The sequence below is a fragment of the Artemia sp. Qi Xiang Cuo genome, chromosome 1 (genome assembly GCF_049724085.1).
Source record: "Artemia sp. Qi Xiang Cuo chromosome 1, ASM4972408v1, whole genome shotgun sequence".
In the NCBI taxonomy this organism is placed as follows: domain Eukaryota; kingdom Metazoa; phylum Arthropoda; class Branchiopoda; order Anostraca; family Artemiidae; genus Artemia; species Artemia sp. Qi Xiang Cuo.
The window spans coordinates 57,743,350-57,769,516 of record NC_142794.1 but is presented as its reverse complement, the minus strand read 5'-3'; the positions used below and the strand labels follow the sequence as shown (position 1 = coordinate 57,769,516).

General features: G+C 33.6%; 1 protein-coding gene across 1 annotated transcript in view; it reads left to right on the top strand.

Annotated features, from left to right (window-relative positions):
- The window catches only part of LOC148956515 (hatching enzyme 1.2-like), a 123,277-nt gene extending 113,718 nt beyond the window's left edge, over positions 1-9,559 (top strand). Inside the window, exons 8-9 of the mRNA XM_089108455.1 lie at positions 2,736-2,963; positions 9,280-9,559. Of these exons, the coding sequence (XP_088964581.1) occupies positions 2,736-2,963; positions 9,280-9,446 (395 nt within the window). The 3' untranslated portion in view covers positions 9,447-9,559. The remainder of the gene's footprint in view (positions 1-2,735; positions 2,964-9,279) is intronic.
- Positions 9,560-26,167: the final 16,608 nt, after the last annotated feature.

Genomic DNA, 26,167 nt, shown 5'->3' with positions numbered 1-26,167 from the left:
GATCAAAATTTTGAAACAGATATATTGTTGAAAATAGTCAATAGCTCAAATAACCATGCGAATAGGGGTGACATAATCTCCCACAGCTTTGGAGAGAGACGATGAATACAATACAACACACTGTGTACGTGCTGATTGCCAGAAGGAGGTATCATCAATATCTAAGGAACGGTGAGGGTAATACATTGAAAATTTCAGGTGATGTTGAAGAGCTATCCGTGGGTAACCAGGCCTCCTTGTCCTTTTTAGATGATCCCTCCCCTCATCACTGATCAAAACTTAAAAAAAAACGATTTTGTTCAAAACAGTCAAAAGGTCTTGTAACTATGCCTCCAGAGATGCAGTAGCCCCCATAGCCCCAGGGTAAGGATTATAAATTACATATTTCACCCTTTTTTGTCTGCAGTACTTATTATTAGGAAAAAGGAGAAATTTGGTGTGTTTGAAGAGGCTAAGGGTATTAAGATCAAACTTCAGGGAATGTTGAGGGTCATGTTACACTAAATCTAAGGATACTAAGTGTATCCAGTTTGTCAAAAAGGTGTATATGCAGTATCACAAGTTAGCAGAGGGTATTCAGTCTAAACTTTCATAGCATGTTGAAGAAGATGTTAAAAAGGGGTTGGAGGGCAACTAGTACCCCTCCCATTCCTCTTTAGCTACCCTCCCTCTAAGACATCTGATCAAAATTTCGGAATAGCCCTCTTTAGTGAAAATAGTTGATGAAGTTAAATAACTAAACCTCTGGAGATGACTTAGCCCCCACATCTCCTACAGCAAGTGTTGTAAGCTATATAGGTTGGCAATTGCTTCTATACAAGGTTGGTTATAGGAGAAAAGTGGTATGTACCAATAAAGACTCACTCTACTCGATGGATTTATTTTCTCAATGAGACCCTCGCACAGAAGAGATTTTTTTTGTAATCTTGTAGTTTTGGCTCGTAGTGTTATTTCATAATAATAATAATAATAATAATGATTTATTTACCCTTCATCTACAAAACATTATAGTGGAACAAGGAAAAATAAAAGAAAAAAACTAAACACACCAATAAAAAGAAAAACTTAAGTTATTATTTGAGAGAAACTCCGCCTATTCAGTATCGCTTTTATCACATACTTTTTACGGATTATCGACCAATCTTTGACTGGGTTCAATCTTTGACAAATCTTTCGAGACGGGAACTTCGGTGTTGCTTAGGAATAAACAATAGAAACTTTCCACATCTAAAATAGCACTTATTAATTTTATCTATATCAATCTCGGCAATTAGATCAGACGCACTGGTGCGGTAAATAACGTGAGGTTGGCCCACTAAACGATAGATTGAAGCAACCGATTGCCTGGAGTATCGCCCTTGATTTAGAACAACAATCCCGTAAGCACCTATTATGGCGGTGATTGTCTGCTTCATAATGTTTTTTTCTGGTTTTGTGGAGCGGTTCAGAAATCTTTAACAAGAGGTATTTCAATCCTGACACAGCGGGGACTGAATGATTTTCAAACGAAACACTATCACTCTTAGCCGTGTTGAAATTTAGAAACTCACACTTTTCAACGTTAATAAAAAGTCCAATCGACCGAAAATCGCTTTGCAGGCTATTCAGGTTATCTTGCAAGTCTGCCTTTGATTTGCTGAAAAGAAGAACATCATTGGCGTAAACTATATAAGACAAGTCGGGACCGTGAATTAGAAGAGATAAAGGGAGGTGGCTTAGACTTAGAGAAGGCATGTTGGAAAATGACAAGACTAATAACATTGCCTTGCCTCACGCCTTTTTTGATTTTAATTGCTTTTGAAACTGTACCTCTCCCTTTGGCAGATACTGTCGGATTTGCGTACTAGAATTTTATAGTTTTGACGTTACTCACACTTACGCCGCTGCGCAAGAGAGCGTTCAGAGTTTACATGTGATTAATGCTATCGAATGCTTTCGATTAATCAACGGTGCACACATAAGGAGCTGACTTTGTACTCTCTGAACCCATTACCACGTTTACTAGTAATCTATGTGCCTCTGGGCAACCAACACCTTTTTGGAATCTAAGCTGGTTATCTCCAAAGAGTAAAGTGTCTAGCTCGGGAAAAATAGTATATCCAAATATTTTACTCAAAATGCACGATACGCTGATAGGTCTGTAAGATTTACAATCACTGGGCTCTTCCCTTTTCTTTGTAATAGGTGTTATAATTCCTTTTAGGAAACTGTTGGGAACAATACCCCTGATATTACACATCTGGAAAAGAAGTTGAAGATGAGAATTAAAGTGAGTTTCGACTAGCCATGATATTTCTTGCAGCATTTTACCAATATGCCCTCCCTCTATTCAGCGTAAAACATAAATAGAAGTAAAAAAAAAACTGAATAATAAGGCCGTCAGTGCAAAATATATATTAACAGGTATTATCTATATTATTAGGCCTGCAGGTTAGATGGTATTGAATTTTGAGTTTGAGAAGAGTTAATATATAACTGTCCATTCAAAAAGAATAAAGCGGTTGTAAATACAGGTAATATGCTGCGACAAAAATCAAGGCTAGTCAAAACTTATTTTCATTAGAAATTATTGCCCTTAAACACATCATTTGTATTTTTCATCGTGAGTACTCACTTCAAAGTGTAAGGTTGAGTAGGAATTTTTTGCGATTACATAACTTCAATTCTGAACGATCTTATCTTCCTATGTGCTTCATTTTCATTAACAATTTTTTCTAAAACTTTCTGTTTTTTAGATGAGACGATTCCTATCGGGCAAAGAGCTGATATGAGTCCATTGGATGTTCAGAAGTTGAATGCTTACTACAACTGCAACGAGAGGCCCACAACTGAAATTACTTCAATTATTTCCAGTACTATCTCAAGCCATGTTTCTCACACCACAGAAACACTAATTTTCACTACTGGAACACCAGTAATGGCCACTACTCCTAATTTATCAGACATGTGCAGAGACATCTTAGGTAATTTATATATATTCGTACATGTATATAAATATATATATATATACATATTTATGTATAAACATATAAATAAATAAATAAATAAATATATATATATATATATATATATATATATATATATATATATATATATATATATATATATATATATATATATATATATATATATATATATATATATATATATATATATATATATATATATATATATATATATATATATATATATATATATATATATATATATATATATATATATATATATATATATATATATATATATATATATATATTTATTTATATATATGTATGTATATCTTATTTCCTTAAAAAAACAATAATTGTATATTTATTTATGTATGTGTAAAAAATTTTCTCGAAAACGGCTCCATATTTCTTTTGGGAAATCGGCCTCCTGACATATTTTGGCTTGAAAAAAGATCTAGTTAGGTCATTAGTATGAGAAAATTCGTTAAGAGTCTTAATCTTCAAAAAAAAAAAAAAATCATATGAGAAACGTTGTATTTATATGCATCAGCATTGTAGTGATGTCAATTACTAATATAACAATTCTTGATACTTGTTATAGCCATTAGTTATGTTAATTATTAGTCAGACCATAATATATAATTCCAATAACTTCATTCATGGCAAATGACTAATTTTCTGTGAGAAGAAGTCTCACTTTATCTTGAGAGGCTCTCTAAGCAGTATTACAACTATAAGAAAACATGACAAGAGGACGATCCAAAAACGCAAATTTACAATTTTTATAAATAATGATTAATTGGAAAAAAAAAACAGTCAAACCACCTGAAGTATCAAACGTAATAAGTCCGAGAGAACTGTAAAAATAACGTTAATTCACAATGGATGATAATCTATTGCCTTTGCTAGACCAATACGGGCAGCCAATGCAAAGGGCATTGACAAATTGTATGAAATAATAAAATCCAAAATAGAAGAGGAAGAAAAATTTTGCTAGAAGACTTGCAACAACAAGGATCGAGATGAATTAGAAAGGAAAATGAAGAACAAAGATGATTGCGGTTAGAAGACAGGTGACAGCGAGTATCAGAACAAGTCAAAAATGAAAGTGAAGAAGATGGAATTGTGCGTTTAGAGAGACATTCTAATTCAGAACGAATCAAAAATGAGAATGAAGAAGAATGAAATATTAAGCTGGAAGAACAATGTCATGATGATCTTTGACACCAACAAGCTGTGGCACAAAACCCAGCCCAAACCAACAAAGATGCTGTAAACTACGTATGTGTTACTTATAAGTCATTGGGACCCTTCAACATTGCATGCATTCACTTTAGAGCCCTCGTTTTCCCGAGAAAAGAGTAGCAAACAAAAGATATTTCATTTGGAGATTGCTGCTTGCATGGTCGAATTACATTGCCACCTCCACAATTTTCAAATACAATGGTTTGCCTATTTATAGGACGTCACTTGCTCCCTAAAGAGTTCCGAAAACAAATCCAAAACTTGAATTCGTATTTCGATTTAGCTTCATTCAACTTAAGTGATGATTGGACCATCAATAGTGATAATGTTCTTTGCTTTAAAGTAGCTGGGCAAGTTTATCACAAAATCATTTTAGTGGGACATCCATCACAAACCACTGAAAGTGATTTGGAACCATCATCGTATGGCCAAATGTATTTGTGTCATCGATGAAGCTGCTGAAGAACGCCTCGCACATCCTTTAAATTACGGGGTCTCTTGTAACTTAATTGATCTCTTGGAAGAAGTATTACGAGACACAAACAAGTATGCCAAAGATTGGTTGATGTGAATCAACGTGCTGGTCACTGAAACATCAACCTCTAAACATGCAGCTCATTTTCACTGTGCGAAACGGTGTCGATTATAGACGGTTTAACCCTTCTGCTCGTAATGAGGTATGCACTGTCCTTACTCTTAATGCTGACCATAGTCTTCCGTCAAACGAAAGGGTTGTAAGACAGCATAGTACAACTTTTGTCAATTTAAAAATACCGACCATCGTGAGGAGCCCTTTGCCAGCCTATTTTTGTTATCCAACTAGAATATCAGGATGAACAGTCGATATACCACTTCAAACATCTTTTTTAAGTCATTCACATTTAACGTGGCTTCAATTAGCAACTTATCGTATCGCTTTTCGACCTGAACATGCCAAAACCCTTTTTCTGCAAGCTTTTGTAAACTCTCTCTGTAATCCCGATTGGTTAGGTTACTTGGATGTACTGTTCAGCGACCTCAATTTCCGCTTCGACCTGCATTTGCAATGACAATACACAAGTCGGAAGGTCAAAATTTCAAATTATTTGGCGTCGACCTCCATATTCCTATTTTTAATCATGGTACTGTTTTACGTGGGATTACCAACCCCTTGACCCTGCTAGAGGTCAAAGTGTTATATTTGCTTTACTGGAAGCAAAATAAGGTCTTAACAGTTCCTCTTTTACTATTATGACATTTGAGCTATGGAATCAATGTTACTCCGTTTTCGAGGGATTAATATCAATATATTTTAAAAAATCAATCTAGTTTCATTAGGCTGAAGTTCACTGAATTTGCATCCATGCTTTATTATTTTTAAAGATATTTCTTTTAAAAGTATAGAAAATTAATTGGTAAATCATTTGTTGACTCTTTAATTCCAAATATTTCTTCAACAAACTATAAAACAACTTCTAAGAAATTTACTATTGTTCTATTTAAAAGTTTTATTTAGGTATCAATTTTTTGCAGGATTAAATGAACTAGAATCAAAAGAATGGAAAAAGGATCAACATCCAAGCCTTTTAGAGGGTTTGAAAGGTCGCCCTACTCTCATCTATGGTAGTTTTTATTCTTAAACGGTAATTAGTACTGTAACTTTATTGTTGTAGATGTTATGGCAGATCAAAACAAACTGCTCGAAAACAATTCCATTCTATTAAGACCTATGCGTGAACAACGGTAATTTACTATACTTGGGGCCAGTGTTCCCGGGGGGCTGGCATAAGTTATTTCAGTCCCAAAGGCTTACTTATTTGACTTATCGCGAACTTCGAACAAAATAGCAGTTTTAAATTTTGATATGATCCCAGGGGAAGCTATGGATGGTTTTTCGTGCACAAAAGAAAAAATACAAAATAGTGAATTTTATTAAACGTCTCCTCTCCCAAGTTTCTACTATTATATCTTCAATACGAAGAGACTGAGAATACAATAATAGTAATGATAATAATAATGATAATATTAATAATAACAAAAACAATAATAATAATAATGTAACCAGACCATCCTCCGTGATACTCCTCCTCTTATGATTTAATTCTTGTCTTTTATCTCTATGTTGAATTCGTGTAATACTTAAACGTAACGCGAAAGTTGAAATGCTTGCCAATGCTTTCCTCCAGCATTTGATTCACCTACTATTGAATTTTAATTTTTGTTTTTACTTTATTTGAGAGGAAATTAGTGATATAAGGCCCCCGAAACCCCTTAGCATACCTAACCAGACCATTCTCAATACTTCGACCCCCTTCCTATAATTTTTCCTTCTTTTTGCCTATAATTTTAACTTTTTCAGCACTGAAAAATAATATGAAAGCTAATACTAAGATCCTTATCCAGGCTTCCGTCCAACATTTTATTCGCCTAATATGAAATTTTTATTTTTAGTTTGACTCTATTTGCAAACAATTAATGGACATCATAACAGCCCATCCCCCAACACTGTAATCCTCCTACGGTTTTTTTTTTCGTTTTACCACTAATTTTAATATTTTTAACACTTAAATACAGCATGAAAGCTAAAATACTTATCCATCCTTCTCTCCAACATGTTATTTACCTACAAAATCAATGATGTTTCGCCCCAAGACCCCTTAGAACACGTAACTAGACCGTTTTCCAGTACTCTGATTCTTTCTATGATTTTACCCTTTTCTTCCTCTAATCTTAACTTTTATAATGCTTAAATATATCATGATGCTTATCCATAATTCCCTTTAACATTTTATTTACCTGAGACAAAATTTTTATTTTTGATTTGAATATATGTTTTAAAAATAACGATATCTAGACCCCTTTTTTCACACCTAACCTGACCATCCCCCAGCACTACAAATCCATCTATGATTTTTTTTTTACCTATAATTTTAATTCTTATAACACTTAAATATACCACGAAACTTAAAGCACTTATCCGTGCCTCTCTCCAAAATATTGTTGTTTACCTAATATTGATCTTTAATTATTGTTTTGACTGTGTTTTTCAAAGAATTAATGGTACCTGGTACTCTGGACCCTAAAGACAAAACCAGAAGACAAAAAACCTTAGAAACATTAGAAGACAAAACCAGACCGCTCCATAAAATTCTGAACCCTCCTCAGGTTTTTCGTTTTTAACTCTATATTTTTTACTTTAAATACTACTCAAATATGCCATGAAGGCTAAGATACTCATTCCCCTCCAATATTTTTTTTCACCTAATATGAAACATTTATTTTTGGTCTGAAATTCTGTTTAAAAATGGATGATAAGGAACCCCTACGAACCTTTGACTAAACCGTCCCCCACAACTTTAATCCCTCGTTCGATTTTTATTTTTTCCTTTCTTCCTCAAATTTTGATTTTTATAATGCTTAAATCTACCATGAAAGCTAAAATCCATGCTTAGGTGAAATTTATTCACCTAATATAAAATTTTTATTTTGGTTTGACCCTATTTTTAAAGACTAATCATATACAGCCCTAACGCCCCTTAAGCGCCTAACCAGACGATCCTCAAATTTTCTTTATGAAATGTAAAATTCTTAGTTTATTACCCTATTTTTCAAAATTATAATAAATAAATTTAAAATGAAAGCTTTTAGTTTAACTTTTGTTTTGGTGCTACTTCTATAAATAATGATTTTCAATCCAAAACTTTGATCCATCCCATGGTTTTTCCTTTTTATTTCTAATTTTAATTTTAATAATACTGATTTATACCTTGAAAACTAAGATGCTTATTTATGCTTCCTGCCAATCTTTTTTTTTTACCTAAGATGAAATATTTATTTTTGCTTTGACTCTTTATTTAAAAATGGATGAACTCTAGCCTTTAGGATCTTTTGACACACTTAACCATACCACCCCTCCCACTTTACCCCCTCATTGTACTTCATCTTTTTTACCTCTAGTTTCATTTTTTAACCATTATTTTCTTTAACATTTGTCTTACCCTGATATGATAATTCAACATCCAAAAACCCGAAAAAAAAATTAAAGAAACAAAAATGTACACATAAATAGTATAGGACTCTATGCCATATATTCTGCCTATATTTTGGACTACAGTTAGAATATTGGAAAATAACTTATTTTTCTATCTCTTTTATTTGTCATACTTTCTCTTTGGGTGTTTAATCTTGTATGGGGGGGGGGGTTTCGGACATAAATTTTTTCGCGCGGGTTTTTCTGCAGGGGGAAACCTTCTGGGGATATTCTCTAAGGAGGATATCCTTAGGGGGAGAATTTTAAAGTGGAATTTTAAACAGGAAGAATTTTCTAGGAAAATTGTTAGAAGGAGAGTTTCTTTAAAGATGTGTAGTGTAATAGAATTTTGCCTAGCTTGAGCTGGCTTTGGGGGATTAATTATGTTTTTCTATGATTTTTGACTAGGTTAATAAGTATAGGGTGTGGGAATTTATTGAATACCTTGTGCTTTTAGATGTATATGCTGGAATTCCGATCTAGAGTTGATGGTATAGACTCGAGTAAGTTGAATTTTGCCATGTTGAGTTTAAAAATTTTTCTAACTGTTATTTGTCAGCTAGTATTTAATCTGGAAGTGATTAGTAACCATGTTTCACGCTTTTCCCCTGTTTTTGTATACATTAGGAATTTTGTCATGTGAGAATTACTCTGTTGCCAACGGGTATGATAGTAAATGTCAAGTAATTTGAACTAAAAACAAGAATCCAATTCAAAAAAGGACATACCAGAAATAAGGAATTTTGGAGATCAGCCAACTAAAAAATTATCTAACTAATACATTTCTGAGAATTGTTAGCCAACAATTGAATGAAATTAATTAATAATTCGTGAAAAATTGTTCCTTTTCTGAATGTTTAATTGTTCTGACCTATTGCACCCCCTTTCTATGGGGTTCTATGAGAAAATACGTGTGAATTATACTTTACATTGGTCTAGACGCAACGCAGCCCCATTGTGTTTGTCACTATTTCTCATATTCTAAATGATTTATTGTGGAGTTTCTTAAGTTAATCTAGTTTTCCAACTGAGCCGTTGAAGCAACAGTTTTATTTTAAGTTGTTTCTATTTTAGGCTATGAGTTTGTGCCCAGCCCTTACAACTGCAGTGAATTCTTTGTTTGTTTGGATGGCCGGACTGAGCTACGACATTGTCCTGACGGGCTTTATTTCAATCCATCTTTAGATGTTTGCGACTGGCCACATAATGTTCCTTGTAACTTTCTTGGCTTCACTCGTTAATTTCCTTTGATTCCGTACAATTGCTTTAGTCATAATTGTTTTCTTGTTTTTCCTTTTCCTATTTAATTAGTGTGTTTTGTTATTACTGAGGCAATAATAAATTATTTGTTGTACTTTTCTACCAGTAAAAACACTTCTTTTTTAACCCGTTACGGCCCACTGTCCTATTTATAGGACAACTGGTTTTAATTTTTTTGTGGGTAAATTTACGCTGAGAACGATTTGCTTTTAGGGATAAAGGCTTCCCTGGTGACCAAGCTATCTAGGTTAATTTTTCCAGGTCAATGGATCATTCATTATCAGATCAGTGACGTTATTTAGGTCACAATTAACATAATTGCACAACGGTAGTTTTCAAAATTCAGTAAAAACAGTGAGCGTTCCCCTAGACAGTAGTGGCTTTACAAGCAGTTAGACAACTGTATAGATAGATATTTTAGATATTTATTGCAATAAAAGCCGCTTTGGGACATGGCAAAAAATGGAAAATCACACAAAATAATAGCACATGAATATAACACTCATAGCAAAGTATAGTAGCCTACATAACAATAACAACGCAAAATTACAAAACAAAAACATAATAAAGCACACAATACCATTAAACAAACATAGATAGATGTATGTTACATCTATCAAGGGCCATGACTACAAAAATAACAAACAAGAAAACAACTTACACCCATACAACAATAATTTCAACACTCACCCCACCCCCTTTACAAAAATCTATCTCTATGTGACATACCCAATCTTATATATTTTGCTATCATTCTTATTGTCCCATAATTTTTTGATCCCATTACTGAAACCAACCACTCACTTGTCCCCACATTATCAAAAAATAATTCTTTCCTTAAATCCTGTAATTCGGGACAAACGGCCACGAAGTGAAGCAGATCCTCACCATTATATATTTAACCGTATTCCTGAATAACAACAGACCTGACAAGTAAGTTCAAAGTTTTACGGCCTTTTACTTTGATGTCATATTTATAGGACAGTGGGCTGTAAGGGTTGCTTTTTGTACGTGAAATTACAAGGATTACGTTTTTATTGCTAATTTCACTTGAGTTTTTTTTTTAGTTCTTTTTTTAATGAAATTCTTTGGTTGATTCTTTGTTGTGACAACTTGGGGAAAACTTTGTCTACGCTTTTTCTGGTTTCAGTCATAATTCTCTCTGCAATTTTGTTCCGAATGTTCACCTATGCGTTTAGTTTACTTGTAATATCCATGTGTGTTTTTCTTGTTCTCTCTTATTGTTAATCTGTTTTTTTCCTCTTTTTGATCGGTTATAAGTGAAATAACAATAATAATATGGGTTCTTTATCATCCTTCAGCTTTAGCCTATCAGTCGCCATGGAAAAAATATCTTTAAATTTTTCTATACATTTTTCTTCATCTTCCAGATTTCTGAAAATGATGACAAGAAACCCCTGCATTTCACTTAGCAAAGCTCTAACCCTCCTAGAAGACGAAGAATGTGCATGTGAGAATATTCAGGTTGTTGTCCTGCCTCCTGATCCCGATCAAGCATCTGATGAAGATGAACGAAATGACGACGACATGGCGGTTACAATTGTAAATGACGTTCCGGGAACCGTTGAAGTGGATTTCAGACCAGGTCCTCTTGAAGAAGAACAATTTGAAGACATCGACAACATCATCCTCACAGAAGAAGAGGGTGCATCAACTTCGAGAGGTGGGCCACAGAAGAGGCAGTTCAAAGCCGCGAACCCGAAATGGAGGAAGCAAAAAGGAACCTTTCCTTGGCGAAACTTGGGCGAGGGGAGGCTCAGGCGCTTGACAAAGACGGAAGGGAAATTGAAGTAAAAACACCAGTAGAGGTTTTGGCTTTGTTTCTATACGATAAATTCTTTGACCTAGTTTCTCTTGAAACGGTTATATATGCGACATCTAAGGGAAACTTTGACTTCATTACATCAGCTAACAGAACCCGTGTGTTCTTGGGAATACTTATTTTTTTGGGCTATAATGGATTTTACTCCCAAAGAGCTTATTGGTCATTCGATGAAGATCTTCGAAGTGACCTGGTCAAGCAAGCAATGTCCAGAAATCGATTCATTAAGATAAGAGAGAATATCCACTTCATGGACAAGGATACAGTTCAAAGCTTCAAAGATCAGTGGGATTTCAAGGTGAATCCCCTCTTCGACATAATCAACGCAAGCTTTAAGCAGATTGGAATTTTCTCTCAGCACATATCCATCGACGAAATGATTGTGAAGTATAACGGGAAACATAGTTTGAAGCAGTTCATCCAAGGCAAGCCCATTCGATTCGGATATAAACTATGGGCTGTATGCACTTCGGATGGCTATTGCCTTCAGTTTCATCTGTACTCTGGGAAGCAGCCTAGTACCCCATCTCAGACTGCCAAAGCAGGCCTAGGGTCTCGAGTCGTGATAAGACTTCTGGAAATTGTTGAAGATGGCAACAGCCACGAGGTATATTTTGACAATTTCTTTACAAGTCATCAGTTTTTTTGTGATCTGAAAAAGGCTGGATTTCGAGTGATTGGGAAGGTTAGAGAAAACCGATTGGCAACGTGCCCTCTCCATTCCAACAAGGATTTTAAGAAGGAGCAACGTGGAGCGTATGATTATCAGTTTGATGTAGCCACCGATATATTGGTCGTAAAATGGCAGGACAAAACCGTTGTCTCTGTTGCATCCAACCATCTCAGCCTAGATCCACTAAGACCGGTTGAATAAAGAGTTAAGGGACCGCTTGGAAAGACTAGAAGTAAGGGACCAAGGGTGGTACATGGGCGTTACATGGGTAGAGTTGATTTACATGACTAGCTTGTCAGCAAGTATGCTGTGTCTATTAGAGGAAAGAAATGGGATTGGGCTCTGTTCGTACGCCTGTTAGAAATGGTTGTTGTCAATGCTTGCACACTATTCAATATGGAGGTTGACAAAGAAAAAGAAATGACTCTTGTAGAATTTAGACAGGAGGTCACACAACCCCTTTTGAAAACAAATTACGGAAGAGGGGAACCAAGGCCTTCAATGTTAGAAAGAAGACCAGTTTCTGTGCCACCAGTCAGCACCCGATATGACAGAATAAGACACTTCCTAGTGAAGCGCGAAAAGCAGCGACGATGCCAAGGCGAAAACTGCAAGAAAAAACCGCTGAGCTACTCTGAGAAATGTGACGTCACCCTGTGCACTGGCTGTTTTGCGTCTTACCACACTAAGTTTTGATTTGTTTGGGTACTGTGTTGCATTTAATTCAATCTTTGGCATTACAAATATACTTAATGAAATCGTGTATACTTTGATACCACTAGAGCCCACTGTCCTATAAATAGGACAGCCTGTATCTCAGAAACCGGAAACAGGAAAAATCTATAAATGCATTTTTGGCTTACTTATGTGATAAAAAGAAACTGGTGAAAAGGACAACTAGAATCTCACACATTTTTTTCTTGGGCCTTAACGGGTTAAGGGACTCATAATCTACGTGTTAATTTAGGCTTAGTAAATAGCATGCGACTCCCTTTTATTATTTAATTATTATCTTTTTTTCTCGGGCATCATCTTGTAGAACAGACTGCCTTAAATTAGGAGAAAAGCTGATTTGATCATAAATTAAATGTTTTAGTGTTCCGATGTTGAAGAAAGCCAATCGCAAGGCAGCCTATCACTTCAACGTCCCGAATTGCCTAGGGTACCTGGTCCCAAATGATCTCGGAAAGAAATTTCAAGGTATTCGCTTTATTTAGAAGGGGTCAACAGATATGCCCCCCATTGACAGAATGATAAATTAACTTCAAAAGCTAATATCCCAAAGTTTTACAAATAGAATATATAAGGTTTTGGCTTCGTAGCTGCATTTTCTGAGTGAACACAGAAGCGTTGAATCAGTAAACAGCAATGTGTCTCTAAGGTAATGCTATTTTTTTATCTATCCTTTCTCCTAGCGTCCTCGTATAGGACAGATGTTTGTAGAACCTAGGGATGGACTTCAATTGCTCAGAAATTGAAAGTTCTACTGCTCTTCTCAAGGGGTCAAAAGTGATTGGGAGGCAACCACGCTCCCTTGAAGCCTCACCCTTAGCTCTTGAAGCCTCACATGACACTGGATTGTAATTTAGGAACAGCAATTGATGTCAAAATGGTCAACCTGTTCAAAAAGCTTGAGTTACATAACCTATGAAGTCCTAGGAGTAATAATGGTCCAAAATTATGCGAATGGCTCAGCTAGATGGAAAATTAGGCAAAGCTCCGAACTAATGTAAAGACAATCTAAGACCTGACTTGGTGCCCAAAAGAGATAACTAGCCTGTTGCAGAAATGAGTTAGATTCCGACTAGCTGCAAGAAAGAGCCAAGTTCTGACTCAGTACAAGAACAAGTGCGTTCCTGACCAAGTGCAAACACAAAGTAAGTCTCAATTGGGCATAAAAGTGAGGTAAAGCCCAACTCTGTGTAAAACGAAACAATAGTAAAAAAAGAGAAAAACGAGGATTATACAAGCCAGTGAAAAATATGGACTAAAATGCAAATATTTCGGATAAGACCTCCGCTTGACCGTCCTCAGTGCAATATAATAACATTAAAATTACTAATGAAATCCAAGGATACTATAAAACAATTTCAAACCTTAAAACAAAGCACAACTAAAATTCTAAGACCCTCTCTATGTAACGGTGAAAGGGTAAAGGGTTTCACCGTTACATAGAGAGGGTCTTCAAATTTTAGTTGTGCTTTGTTTTAAGGTTTGAAATTTTTTTTATAGTATCCTTGGATTTTATTAGTAATTTTAATGTTATTATCTTGCACTGAGGACGGTCAAGCGGAAGTCTTGACCGAAATATTTACATTTTAGTCCATATTTTTCACTGGCTTGTATAATCCTCGTTTTTCTCTTTTTTTTACTATTGTTTCGTATTGTTTCGTTTCGTTCTCTTTTTTTTACTATTGTATCATGATTAGCCAGTGTGGTCTCAGAAATTATTTACTCTGTGTAAAATAAGCTTAGTCCTCATATGCTGCCGGATGGAAAATATGCTGCGGATGGAAAAACCCGTAATCTTATTGATTACGTGCTCGTCTTTAGGCGGTGGAAATCATCTGTGCTAGATACTGTCACCCTCGCAGGTGGCGATTTCGACAGCGACGATTCCCTGGTCATGTCTGCACTAAAGATACGCCTGAAATCTTCCGCAAAGCCGAATAATAGACCCGCTCGTTCGAACACACATTTTCTCAAAGACCCTCAAACTCGCCAAACCTACATCGATGAACTGTCTACTCAAATATCAGACCTTCTTTCTAATATTCCTGTAACTCTATCTAAAGAGGATATCGATAAACTGGCCACAGACTTCTCTAACATCATCAGAAAAGTAGCGATGTCCACCCTAGGAACCAAAAAGGGTGATAAAAAGCCTTGGATAACCAACAAAATTATTTTATTATGTGCTGAGAAACAAAAACACAATAACAGGTCAGACAGAGAGAGCAGGAACAGTTATAAGCAGTTGAAGCGTGCTGTAGAAAAAGCCACCCGTAGAGCCCATCGCAGATACATTAAAGACAAATGTGAACAGTGTAAGGCTGATTTTGAGAAAGGTGATTCATACTTCATGTATAAGAGACTTCGTGAGCTAACAAGTAAGAAAAGCCTCAGTTCTTGTGCACTGCTAGATAAAAATGGCTATCAGATATAAAGCACAGAAGGTATACGGTCGAGATGGATGGAGCTTTAAAAAAAAAAGTTTAATCCTGATATCTTTCCAAACCCTACTGTCCTGGACCTCTTTCCTGTTACTGTCTCAGACCCCAGCCCATCTCCTCTTTGTTTTGAGGTCGAGGATGCCATCCAAGTGCTGAAGACTAACAAGGCCCCTGGCCCGGACGGGATACAGGCAGCACTGCTGAAAGTCCGGTGTGAACCACTTCTAGATCTTTTCCAACAGATTGTATCCGGTGCCTGGCAAAAGAGTCATTTCCCAACTTCTTGGTGCGAAGCCACAATTGTTCCACTACACAAGAAGGGGTCAAAGGCAGTATGTGATAATTACCGTCCAATTAGCCTAACAAGTCAAACTGCCAAGATTTTCACCCGAATTATACTCCAATGGATCAGAGCCGTGTGTTTTTTTTCAACACGCATCAAAAGTCAGCCAAATCCTTACATAGAAAAGCGGTAAACGCTGAATAAAACAGTTCGTGGTAACGAACTGTAAGTATGGACCGACCCGATCAATAGTAACCGAAACTCTAAAAAACGGAATTTTTATACAAGTAGATGCATCAAAAGGATCAGCTTTTTATGCTGATTATAAATATATAAGTTTCATCAAGTTTGGTTTTACTAATCAAAAGTTACAAGCCTGAAATATTTGCCGTATTTTCGTAAAAAGAGAGAAACACCCTAAATTTCATAGAATCTGAATGAAAAACCAACCATCAGATTCCGCGTATCAGAGAACCTATTGTAGAGGTTTCAAGCTCCTATCTGCAGAAATGTGGAATTTTTTATTTCCTGAGGTGAAAATATTTTCAATGATTTAAAGAACATGAAAATTGGAACTTGGAATGTTACGACATTAAAAAATGACTATCGTATCGACATTTTGACTGACGAATTCAGACAATTCGAACTGGATTTATTAGGAATTTCAGAAACTCATATACCAGGGTTAGGAACCATGAAATTAGGTGATATAGAATTTGTTTACTCAGGCAGGAAGGATGGGGTACATAGACAGGGAGTAGGGCTCATGATGAATAAGGAAGCTGCTAAGTCTTGTTTAGGCTGGGAAGGTATTAATAATAGAATACTAATTGCTCATTTTATGACTATAAAGTTATGACTAGTATACGACCCTGTAGAACCGACTGACGGAGATACTAGGGACTCAGATGAATTTTAATTACAGTTACAGGAACAAATAGACAGGGTCCCAGGTAGAAATATGATATTTTATTGGGAGATTTTAACGCCCAGGTTGGTAGAAATAGGGATAGATGGTATCCCAGCCTAGGTAAATTTGGTGTAGGAAAACAAAAACAGTGATGGATACAGACTTTTGCAATTTTGTAGGTATAACAATCTAGTTATAACCAATACGGTGTTTGGTCATACCAATACAGTTACAGGAGCCAATAGACAGGGTCCCAGGTGGAAATATGATGTTATTACTGGGAGATTTTAAAGCCCAGGTTGGTAGAAATAGGGATAGATGGTATCCTAGCCTAGGCAAATTTGGTGTAGGAAAAGAAAACCGTAATGGATACAGACTTTTGCAATTTTGTAGGTATAACAATCTAGTTATAACCAATACAGTGTTTGGTCATAAAATGGCTCATAAGATAACATAGTATTGATGTGATGGTAAGACAGCAAACCTTATTGACTATGTTGTACTAAACCGATAACTAGCAGAATCAATGCACTACAGTAGGGTATATAGGAGCGCTGTTATTTATGTTAAAAGTAAATATCACCGTCTAGTAGTGTCTAGGGGTAATTTAAAACTGAAATATCGGAAGGGTAACTACCTCCCGGGAAGTTATGATGTTGGTAGACTCCAGAATGAGAATTTTAGGGAAACTTTCCAGGAACAGTTGAATACTAAACTTGAGAGTTTAAAATTTGATAATGCGGAAGAAGGTTGGAATAATTTTAGAAAAATAATTTGTGAAGTTGCTGAAGGTGTATTAGGGAAGAAAGCTAGAACTGCAGCTAAGAATATTAGTGAAAAAGCCTTAAGTTTAATGAAAGGAGAAAGGACTTGTACAAGAATTATCAGAGTGATAGATCGTATTAAAACAAAAGAAATGTAAAGAAAGTGAAGAAAGCATTAAAATATGAACTAAGGAGGTGTGAAGTGGAGGTCATGGATAAAATTGTCGAGGATCTGGAAGATGCAGCTAGACGGCATAATAGTAAAATATTGTACTGGCATGTTAACAAATTGAGAGGGATTAGTCAATACGGACTTGGCCCAGTTAAAGATAGGAATGGGGTTGCAATTACAGATAAGGAAAAACTAAAGAGAGATGGGCCGAACATTTTGAGAATTTGCTTAACCGAGATAGAGTTGCAGTAAAAATATAGAGGAAAATGAAAAAGTTTGTGATACCTTGGATGTGATTAGGAAGCTATCAGGAGGTACGAAACGTACACCGTGCTGCCATCTACAATTAAGTCTAACGCCGACAGGACATAATTTATTCAAGGATTATCGATCGAGTCTAATGAGGTCAAGAAGAGGGGGAAGTGGATTTCCGAGAACTTGATTTGCATAAATGAAGGGGAGAGGATTTCTGATAAATTGATTACATAAAAGAAAGGGACAGAATTTCTGAGAAATTGATTTGTACAATTGAGGGGAGTTATTGATCTACGAAAGGGGAATTAGAAATGACATCATTTGTTTCCTAGGAATTATACGAGGCTCTAAAGAGATAGAAATTATATTTTTAAATATGGCTTCTCTGATCTTTAGGTCAGAGTGATAAATTGATATTCTATCGAAACCATAATAGTGTAGATAGGAACACCTTTGAGATGAAGAGATTAACGCGGGAAAGAGTTTCCTAGGAATTTCAAATGTGAAAGCGCAGGGATGCCAAAACAAAAGGAACACGCAGAAATTACTTTTAGGGGATTATTTGGGCGAAACCGTTTGAGCCATTTTAGAAGATTATTTGAGCGAAACAGTTTGAGAAATTTTGGAAGATGATTTGAGCGAAACAGTTTGAGACATTTTAGAAGATCATTTAGGGTTAAATTCTGTGGTCGTTATAATACACAAGTTCCATTTGAACAGTGTTGTGAGGTCCCCATACCCCAACCCCAAAGGCCCCCTACCCCAACCCCAAAGGGCCCCGGTGCCCCCAAAGGGCCCCCCAGTACCCCCAAGGGGCCCCCAAGTCCCCAAAGACCCACCTGTGCCTCCAAAGGGCCCCCCGGCACCCCAAACAGCCCCCTCCCTAGTTTAGAGTTTTAGTTTGATATTAGCTTACAGTTTTAGTTTTAGTTATAGTTTAGTTTAGTTATAGTTCAGAGTCTAGAGTTTCAAGTTAGACTCTCAGCACTTAGAGTTTTAGTTAGAGTTATATTTTATTTTAGTTTTAGTTAAGTGTTTTGAACTTGTAGTTTAGTTTTAGCTAAACGTTTTAGTTTAGAATTTTAGCCTAGAGTCTTAGCTTAGAGTTTTCGTTGTACTTTTAGTTTAGTTTAGTATTAGTTAAGAATTTTAGTTTAGAATTGTAGTTACGTTTTAGTAAAGAATTTTAGTTTAGAGTTGTTGTTTAGTTTAGTTAAGAGTTTTTGTTTAGAGTTTTAGCTTAGAGTCATAGCTAAGTGTTTTAGTTAGAATTATAGATTAGATTAGTTTTAGTTAAGTCTTAGTTTAGACTGTAGAGTTTAGAGTTTTAGTTAGAGTTATAGTTTAGTTTAATTTTTGTTAAGAGTTTTAGTTTAGAGTTATAGTTTAGTTTTATTTAAGAGTTTTAGTTTAGAGTTTCAGTTTGGTATTAGCTTACAGTTTTAGTTAGAGTTATAGTAGTTAAGAGTTTTAGTTTAGAGTTTAGAGTTTTACCTTAGAGTCTTAGCTTAGAGTTTTAGTTAGAGTTGAAGTTTAGTTTAGTTATAGTTAAGAGTTGAGAGTTTTAGCCTAGAGTCTTAGCTTAGAGTTTAGTTGGAGATGAAGTTTAGTTTTAGCTATAGTTGAGTTTGGAGTTTTAGCTTTGAGTCTTAGCTTAGAGTTTTAGTTAGAGTTGAAGTTTTGTTTAGTTATACTTAAGAATTTAGAGTTTTAGCTTAGAGTCATAGCTTAGAGTTTTAGTTAAAGTTGTAGTTCAGTTAAGTTTTAGTTAAGAGTTTAAAATTTTAGCTTCGAGTCTTAGCCTAGAGTTTTTGTTTAAGTTCTAGTTTACTTTAATTCTAGTTTAGATTTTAGATTTTTACCCTAGAGTCTTAGATTAATGTGCTAGTAAAAGTAGTAGCTAAGTTTAGTTATAGTTAAGTGTTTGGAGCTTTACATTAGAGTCTTACCTCATAGTTTTAGTTAGAGTTGAAGTTTACTTTAGTTTTAGTTAAGAGTTTAGAGTTTTAGCTTGGAGTCTTAGCATAGAGTTTTTGTGAGACTTCTAGTTTAGTTTAGCTTTAGTTAAGAGTTTAGAGTTTTTAGCTTAGAGTTGTTGTTGAAGTTCTAGTTTAGTTTAGTTTTAGTTAAGAGTTTAGAGTTTTAGCTTAGAGTCTTAGCTTAGAGTTTTAGTTAGAGTTGAAGTTTAGTTTAGTAATAGTTAAGAGCTTAGAGTTTTAGCTTAGAGTCTGAGCTTAGAGTTTTTTGTTGGAGTTCTAGTTTAGTTTATTTTTAGTTAAGAGTTTAGAGTTTTACCTTAGAGTCTTGGCTTAGAGTTTTAGTTAGAGTTGAAGTTCAGTTTAGTTATAGTTAAGAATTTAGAGTTTTAGCTTAGAGTCATAGCTTAGAGTTTTAGTTAAAGTTGTAGTTTAGTTAAGTTTTAGATAAGAGTTTAGAGTTTTAGCCTAGAGTCTTAGCTTAGAACTTTAGGTAGAGTTGAAGTTTAGTTTAGTTATAGTTAAGAGCTTAGAGTTTTTAGCCTAGAGTCTTAGCTTAGAGTTTTTGTTAGAGTTCTAGTTTAGTTTAGTTTTAGTTAAGAGTTTAGAGTTTTACCTTAGAGTCTTAGCTTAGAGTTTTACTTAGTTTTAGCGTTTTAGAGTTTTAGCTTAAAGTTGTAGTTTAGTTAAGTTTCAGTTAAGAGTTTAGAGTTTTAGCCTAGAGTCTTAGCTTAGAGTCTTAGCTTAGAGTTTTTGTTGAAGTTCTAGTTTACTTTAGTTTTAGTCAAGAGTTTACAGTTTTATCCTATAGTCTTAGATTAGAGTTTTTGTTACAGGTCTAGTTTAGTTTACTTATAGTTGAGAGCTTGGTGTTTTGAATTATAGTAATAGCTCCCAGTTTTAGTTATAGTTGAAGTTTGTTTTAGTTTTAGTTAAGAGTTTGTAGTTTTAGCTTACAGCCTTAGCTTGGAATTTTTGTTAGAGATGAAGTTTAGTTTAGTTTTACTTTATAGTTTTAGCTTAGAGTCTTAGCTTAGAGTTTTTGTTAGAGTTGAAGTTTAGTTTTGTTATAGTTAAGTGTTTAGAGTTTTAGCTTATAGTCTTAGCTTAGATTTTTCGTTAGAGTTCTAGTTTAGTTTAGTTTTAGTTAAGAGCTTAGAGTTTTATCCTAGAGTCTTAGCTTAGAGTTTTCGTTAGAGTTCTAGTTTAGTTTTAGTTAAGAGTTTAGAGTTTTAGCCTAGAGTCTTAGCTTAGAGTTTTAGTTAGAGTTGAAGTTTAGTTATAGTTAAGAGTTTAGAGTTGTAGCATAGGGTCTTAGCTTAGAGTTTTAGTTACAGTTGAAGTTTAGTTTAGTTATAGTTAATCAATCAATCAATCAATCAATCAATCAATTTATTAATACTAAAAAAAAAACAATACAATTACAAACTTAAAAATTTAAACACGGCCAAGAAGCTAAGCTTGTACAGGGCCAACAAAATAAATAAGACACTATTATAAAGCACTAAAAAAAAAAAAAAAAAAAAAAAAAAAAAAAAAAAAAAAAAAAATTAGATAAGATAAATTTATGAAAATAGGAGAAATAATAGGAGAAAATAGGATAATTATTTTAAATATATTGAATGAAAAAAAAATAAAAGAAAAAAATACATAAATGTGGATAGAATGCAAAAAATGAAGAAAAAAGGGGGAAAATACTATACTGGAAATACCCAGCGAGAAAGTGCCTCGCTTAAGAGTTGAGAGTTTTAGCCTAGAGTCTTAGCTTAGAGCTTAGTTACATTTTGAGTTTCGTTTAGATATAGTTAACAGTTTGGTGTCGTACCTTCGAGTATTAGGACAATATTGTATTAGGATTTGAAGTGTTGCTTAGTTATAGTTTAGAATTAATACTCATAGCTTTGAGTAATATATTAGAGCGTTAAATAAATTTTTAGTTTAGTTAAGTTTTAGTTGAGAGTATAGTGTTTTAGCTTAGAATCATAGCCTGTAGCTTTAGTTAGAGTTAAATTTGAGTTTAGTTATAGTCAAGAGTTTAGAGGTTTAGCCTAGAGTCTTAGCTTAGAGTTTTTGTTAGAGTTCTAGTTTAGTTTTAGTTAAGAGTTTGGAGTTTTAGCTTAGAGTCATAGCTTAGAGTTTTAGTTAGAGTTGAAGTTAGTTTAGTTTTACTTTATAGTTTTAGCTTAGAGTCATAGCTTAGAGTTTTAGTTAGAGTTGAAGTTTAGTTTAGTTATAGTTAAGAGTTTAGAGTTTTAACTTATAGTCTTAGCTTAGATTTTTAGTTAGAGTTCTAGTTTAGTTTAGTTTTAGTTAAGAGCTTAGAGTTTTAGCCTAGAGTCTTAGCTTAGAGTTTTTGTTAAAGTTGTAGTTTAGTTTTAGTTAAGAGTTTAGAGTTTTAGCCTAGAGTCTTAGCTTAGAGTATTAGTTAGAGTTGAAGTTTAGTTCAGTTATAGTTAAGAGTTGAGATTTTTAGCCTAAAGTATTAGCTTAGAGTTTAGTTAGAGTTGAAGTTTAGTTTAGCTATAGTTAAGAGTTTGGAGTTTTAGCTTTGAGTCTTAGCTTAGAGTTTTAGTAAGAGTTGAAGTTTAGCTTAGTTATAGTTAAGAATTTAGAGTTTTAGTTTAGAGTCATAGCTTAGAGTCTTAGCTAAAGTTATAGTTTAGTTAAGTTTTGGTTAAGAGTTTGGAGTTTTAGCCTAGAGTCTCAGCTTATAGTCTTAGCGTAGAGTTTTTGCTGAAGTTTTAGTTTACTTTAGTTCTAGTTAAGAGTTTAGAGTTTTAGCTTAGAGTCTTAGCTTAGAGTTTTTGTTAGATTTCTAGTTTAGTTATAGTTAAGAGTTTGGAGTTTTACCTTAGAGTCTTAGCTTAGAGTTTTAGTTAGAGTAGAAGTTTACTTTAGTTTTAGTTAAGAGTTTAGAGTTTTAGCTTAGAGTCTTAGCATAGAGTTTTAGTTACAGTTCTAGTTTAGTTTAGTTTTAGTTAAGAGTTTAGAGTATTTAGCTTAGAGTTGTTGTTGAAGTTCTAGTTTAGTTTTAGTTTAGAGTTTAGAGTTTTAGCTTAGAGTTTTAGTTAGAGTTGAAGTTTATATATAGTTAAGAGTTTAGAGTTTTAGCTTAGAGTCTTAGGTTAGAGTTTTAGTTAGAGTTGAAGTTTAATTTAGTTATAGTTAAGAGTTGAGAGTCTTAGCCTAGAGTCTTAGCTTAGAGTTTAGTTGGAGATGAAGTTTAGTTTAGCTATAGTTAAGAGTTTGGAGTTTTAGCTTTGAGTCTTAGCTTAGAGTTTTAGTTAGAGTTGAAGTTTGGCTTAGTTATAGTTAAGAATTTAGAGTTTTAGCTTAGAGTCATAGCTTAGAGTCTTAGTTAAATTTGTAGCTTAGTTAAGTTTTATTTAAGAGTTTAAAGTTTTAGTCTAGAGTCTTAGCTTAAAGTCTTAGCCTAGAGTTTTTGTTGAAGTTCTAGTTTACTTTAGTTTTAGTTAAGAGTTTAGAGTTATACCCTAGAGTCTCAGCTTAGAGTGTTTGTAAGCGTAGTAGTTTAGTTTAGTTATAGTTAAGTGTTTGGAGTTTTACCTTAGAGTCTTAGCTTAGAGTTTTAGTTAGAGTTGAAGTTTACTTTAGTTTTAGTTAAGGGTTAGAGTTTTAGCTTGGAGTCTTAGCATAGAGTTTTTGTTAGAGTTCTAGTTTATTTTAGTTTTAGTTAAGAGTTTAGAGTTTTTAGCTTAGAGTTGTTGTTCAAGTTCTAGTTTAGTTTTAGTTAAGAGTTTAGAGTTTTAGCTTAGAGTCGTAGCTTAGAGTTCTAGTTAGAGTTGATGTTTAGTTTAGTAATAGTTAAGAGCTTAGAGTTTTATCTTAGAGTTTTATGTTAGATTTATAGTTTAGTTTAGTTTTAGTTAAGAGTTTAGAGTTTTACCTTAGAGTCTTAGCGTAGAGTTTTAGTTAGAGTTGAAGTTTAGTTTAGTTATTTTTAAGAATTTATAGTTTTAGCTTAGAGTAATAGATAAGAGTTCTATTTAAAGTTGTAGTTTAGTTAATTTTTAGTTAAGAGTTTAGAGTTTTAACCTGGAGTCTTAGCTTAGAACTTTAGTTAGAGTTGAAGTTTAGTTTAGTTATAGTTAAGAGCTTAGAGTTTTTAGCTTAGAGTCTTAGCTAAGAGTTTTTGTTAGAGTTCTAGTTTAGTTTAGTTTTAGTTAAGAGTTTAGAGTTTTAACTTACAGTCTTAGCTTAGAGTTTTAGGTAGAGTTGAAGTTTAGTTTAGTTTAGATTTACTTTATAGTTTTAGCTTAGAGTTCTAGTTTAGTTTGGTTTTAGTTGAGTTTAGAGTTTTAGCTTAGAGTCTCAGGTTAAAGTTTTAGTTATAGTTTAAGTTTAGTTTCACTCAGGAGTTTAGTGTTCTTTCATAAAGTCTTAGCTTAAATTTTTATTAAAATTACAGTTGAGCTTGGGTATATTTGAGAGTTTAGAGTCCTAGACTAAAGTACTAGTTGAAAGTTTAGTTAGGGTTGAAGTTTACTTTATCTATAGATAACAGGTTAGAGTTTTAGCCTAGAGTCTTAGCTTAGAGTTTTAGTTAGAGTTCTAGTTTACTTTAGTTTTAGTTAAGAGTTTGGAGTTTTAGCTTAGAGTCATAGCTTAGAGTTTTAGTTAGAGTTGAAGTTTAGTTTAGTTTTAGTTTATAGTTTTATCCTAGAGTCTTAGCTTAGATTTTTAGTTAGAGTTGACGTTTAGTTTATTTATAGTTAAGAGTTAAGAGTTTTAGCCTAGAGTCTTAGCTTATAGTTTTCGTTAGAGTTATATTTTAGTTTAGTTTTAGTTAATAGTTTAGAGTTTTAGCCTAGATTCTTAGCTTATAGTTTTCGTTAAAGTTGTAGTTTAGTTTAGTTTTAGTTAAGAGTTTAGAGTTTTAGCCTAGAGTCTCAGATTAGAATTTTAGTTAGAGTTGAATTTTAGTTATAGTTAAGAGTTTAGAGTTTTAGCTTAGAGTCTTAGCTTAGCGTTTTAGTTAGAGTTGAAGTTAAGTTTAGTTATAGTTAAGAGTTGAGAGTTTTAGCCTAGAGTCTTAGCTTAGAGTTTAGTTAGAGTTGAAGTTTAGTTTAGCTATAGTTAAGAATTTGGAGTTTTAGCTTTGAGTCTTAGCTTAGAGTTGTAGTTAGAGTTGAAGTTTAGTTTAGTATAAGTTAAGAATTTAGAGTTTTAGTTTAGAGTCATAGCTTAGAGTCTTAGCTAAATTTGTAGTTTAGTTATGTTTTAGTTAAGAGTTTAGAGTTTTAGCCTAGAGTCTTAGCTTAGAGTCTTAGCTTAGAGTTTTTGTTGAAGTTCTAGTTTACTTTAGTTTTAAATAAGAGTTTAGAGTTCTTAGCTTAGAGTTTTTGTTAGAGTTCTAGTTTAGTTTAGTTATAGTTAAGAGTTTGGAGTTTTAGCTTAGAGTCTTAGCTTAGAGTTTCAGTTAGAGTTGAAGTTTACTTTAATTTTAGTTAAGAGTTTAGAGTCTTAGCTTAGAGTCTTAGCTTAGAGTTTTAGTTATAGTTCTAGTTTAGTTTAGTTTTAGTTAAGAGTTTATAGTTTTTAGCTTAGAGTTGTTGTTGGAGTTCTAGTTTAGTTTAGTTCTAGTTGAGTTTAGATTTTTAGCTTAGAGTTTTATTTGGAGTTGAAGTTTAGTTATAGTTAAGAGTTTAGAGTTTTAGATTATAGTCTTAGTTTAGAGTTCTAGTTATAGTTGAAGTTTATCTTATTTATAGTTAAGAGTTGAGAGTTTTATCCTAGAGTCTTAGCTTAGAGTTTAGTTGGAGATGAAGTTTAGTTTAGCTATAGTTAAGAGTTTGGAGTTTGAGTCTTAGCTTAGAGTTTTACTTAGAGTTGAAGTTTAGTTTAGTTATAGTTAAGAATTTAGAGTTTTAGTTTAGAGTCATAGCTTAGAGTTTTAGCTAAAGTTGTAGTTTAGTTAAGTTTTAGTTAAGAGTTTAAAATTTTAGCTTAGAGTCTTAGCTTAGAGTTTTTGCTGAGGTTCTATTTTATTTTAGCTTTAGCTAAGATTTTAAATTTTTACCTTAGAGTCTTAGCTTAGAGTTTTTGTTAGAGTTCTAATTTGGTTTATTCTTAGTTGATTATTTAAAGTTTTACCTTAGAGTCTTAGGATACAGCTCTATTTATCGTTTAAGTTTAGTTTAGTTATAGTTAAGAATTTAGAGTTTTAACTTAGAGTATTTGCTTTTAGTTTTTTGTAGTTCTGAATTTTACTTAAGTTTAAGATAAAAGTTCACAGTTTGAACTCAGAGCCGCATATTACAGCTTATGTTTCAGTTGAAGTTCAGTTTATTTTTTGTTAAGAGTTTAAAATTTTTATCCCAAAGTCTTAGTTAAGAGTTTTTGCTAGAATTATATCTTAGTTTAGTTTTAGTTAAGAGTTTAGTGTTTTACCTTAGAGTCTTAGCTTAGAGCTTTTGTTAGAGTTGAAGTTTAGTTTAGTTTTAGTTAAGAGCTTAGAGTTTTTAGCTTAGAATCTTAGCTTAGAGTTTTTGTTAGAGTTCTAGTTTAGTTTTAATTAAGAGTTTAGAGTTCTACCTTAGAGTCTTAGCTTAGGGTTTTACTTAGAGTTGTGAAAATGTGGGAAAGCCATCATAACCTGAATAAATTGTAAAGATAGCAAAGTATGACTTTTG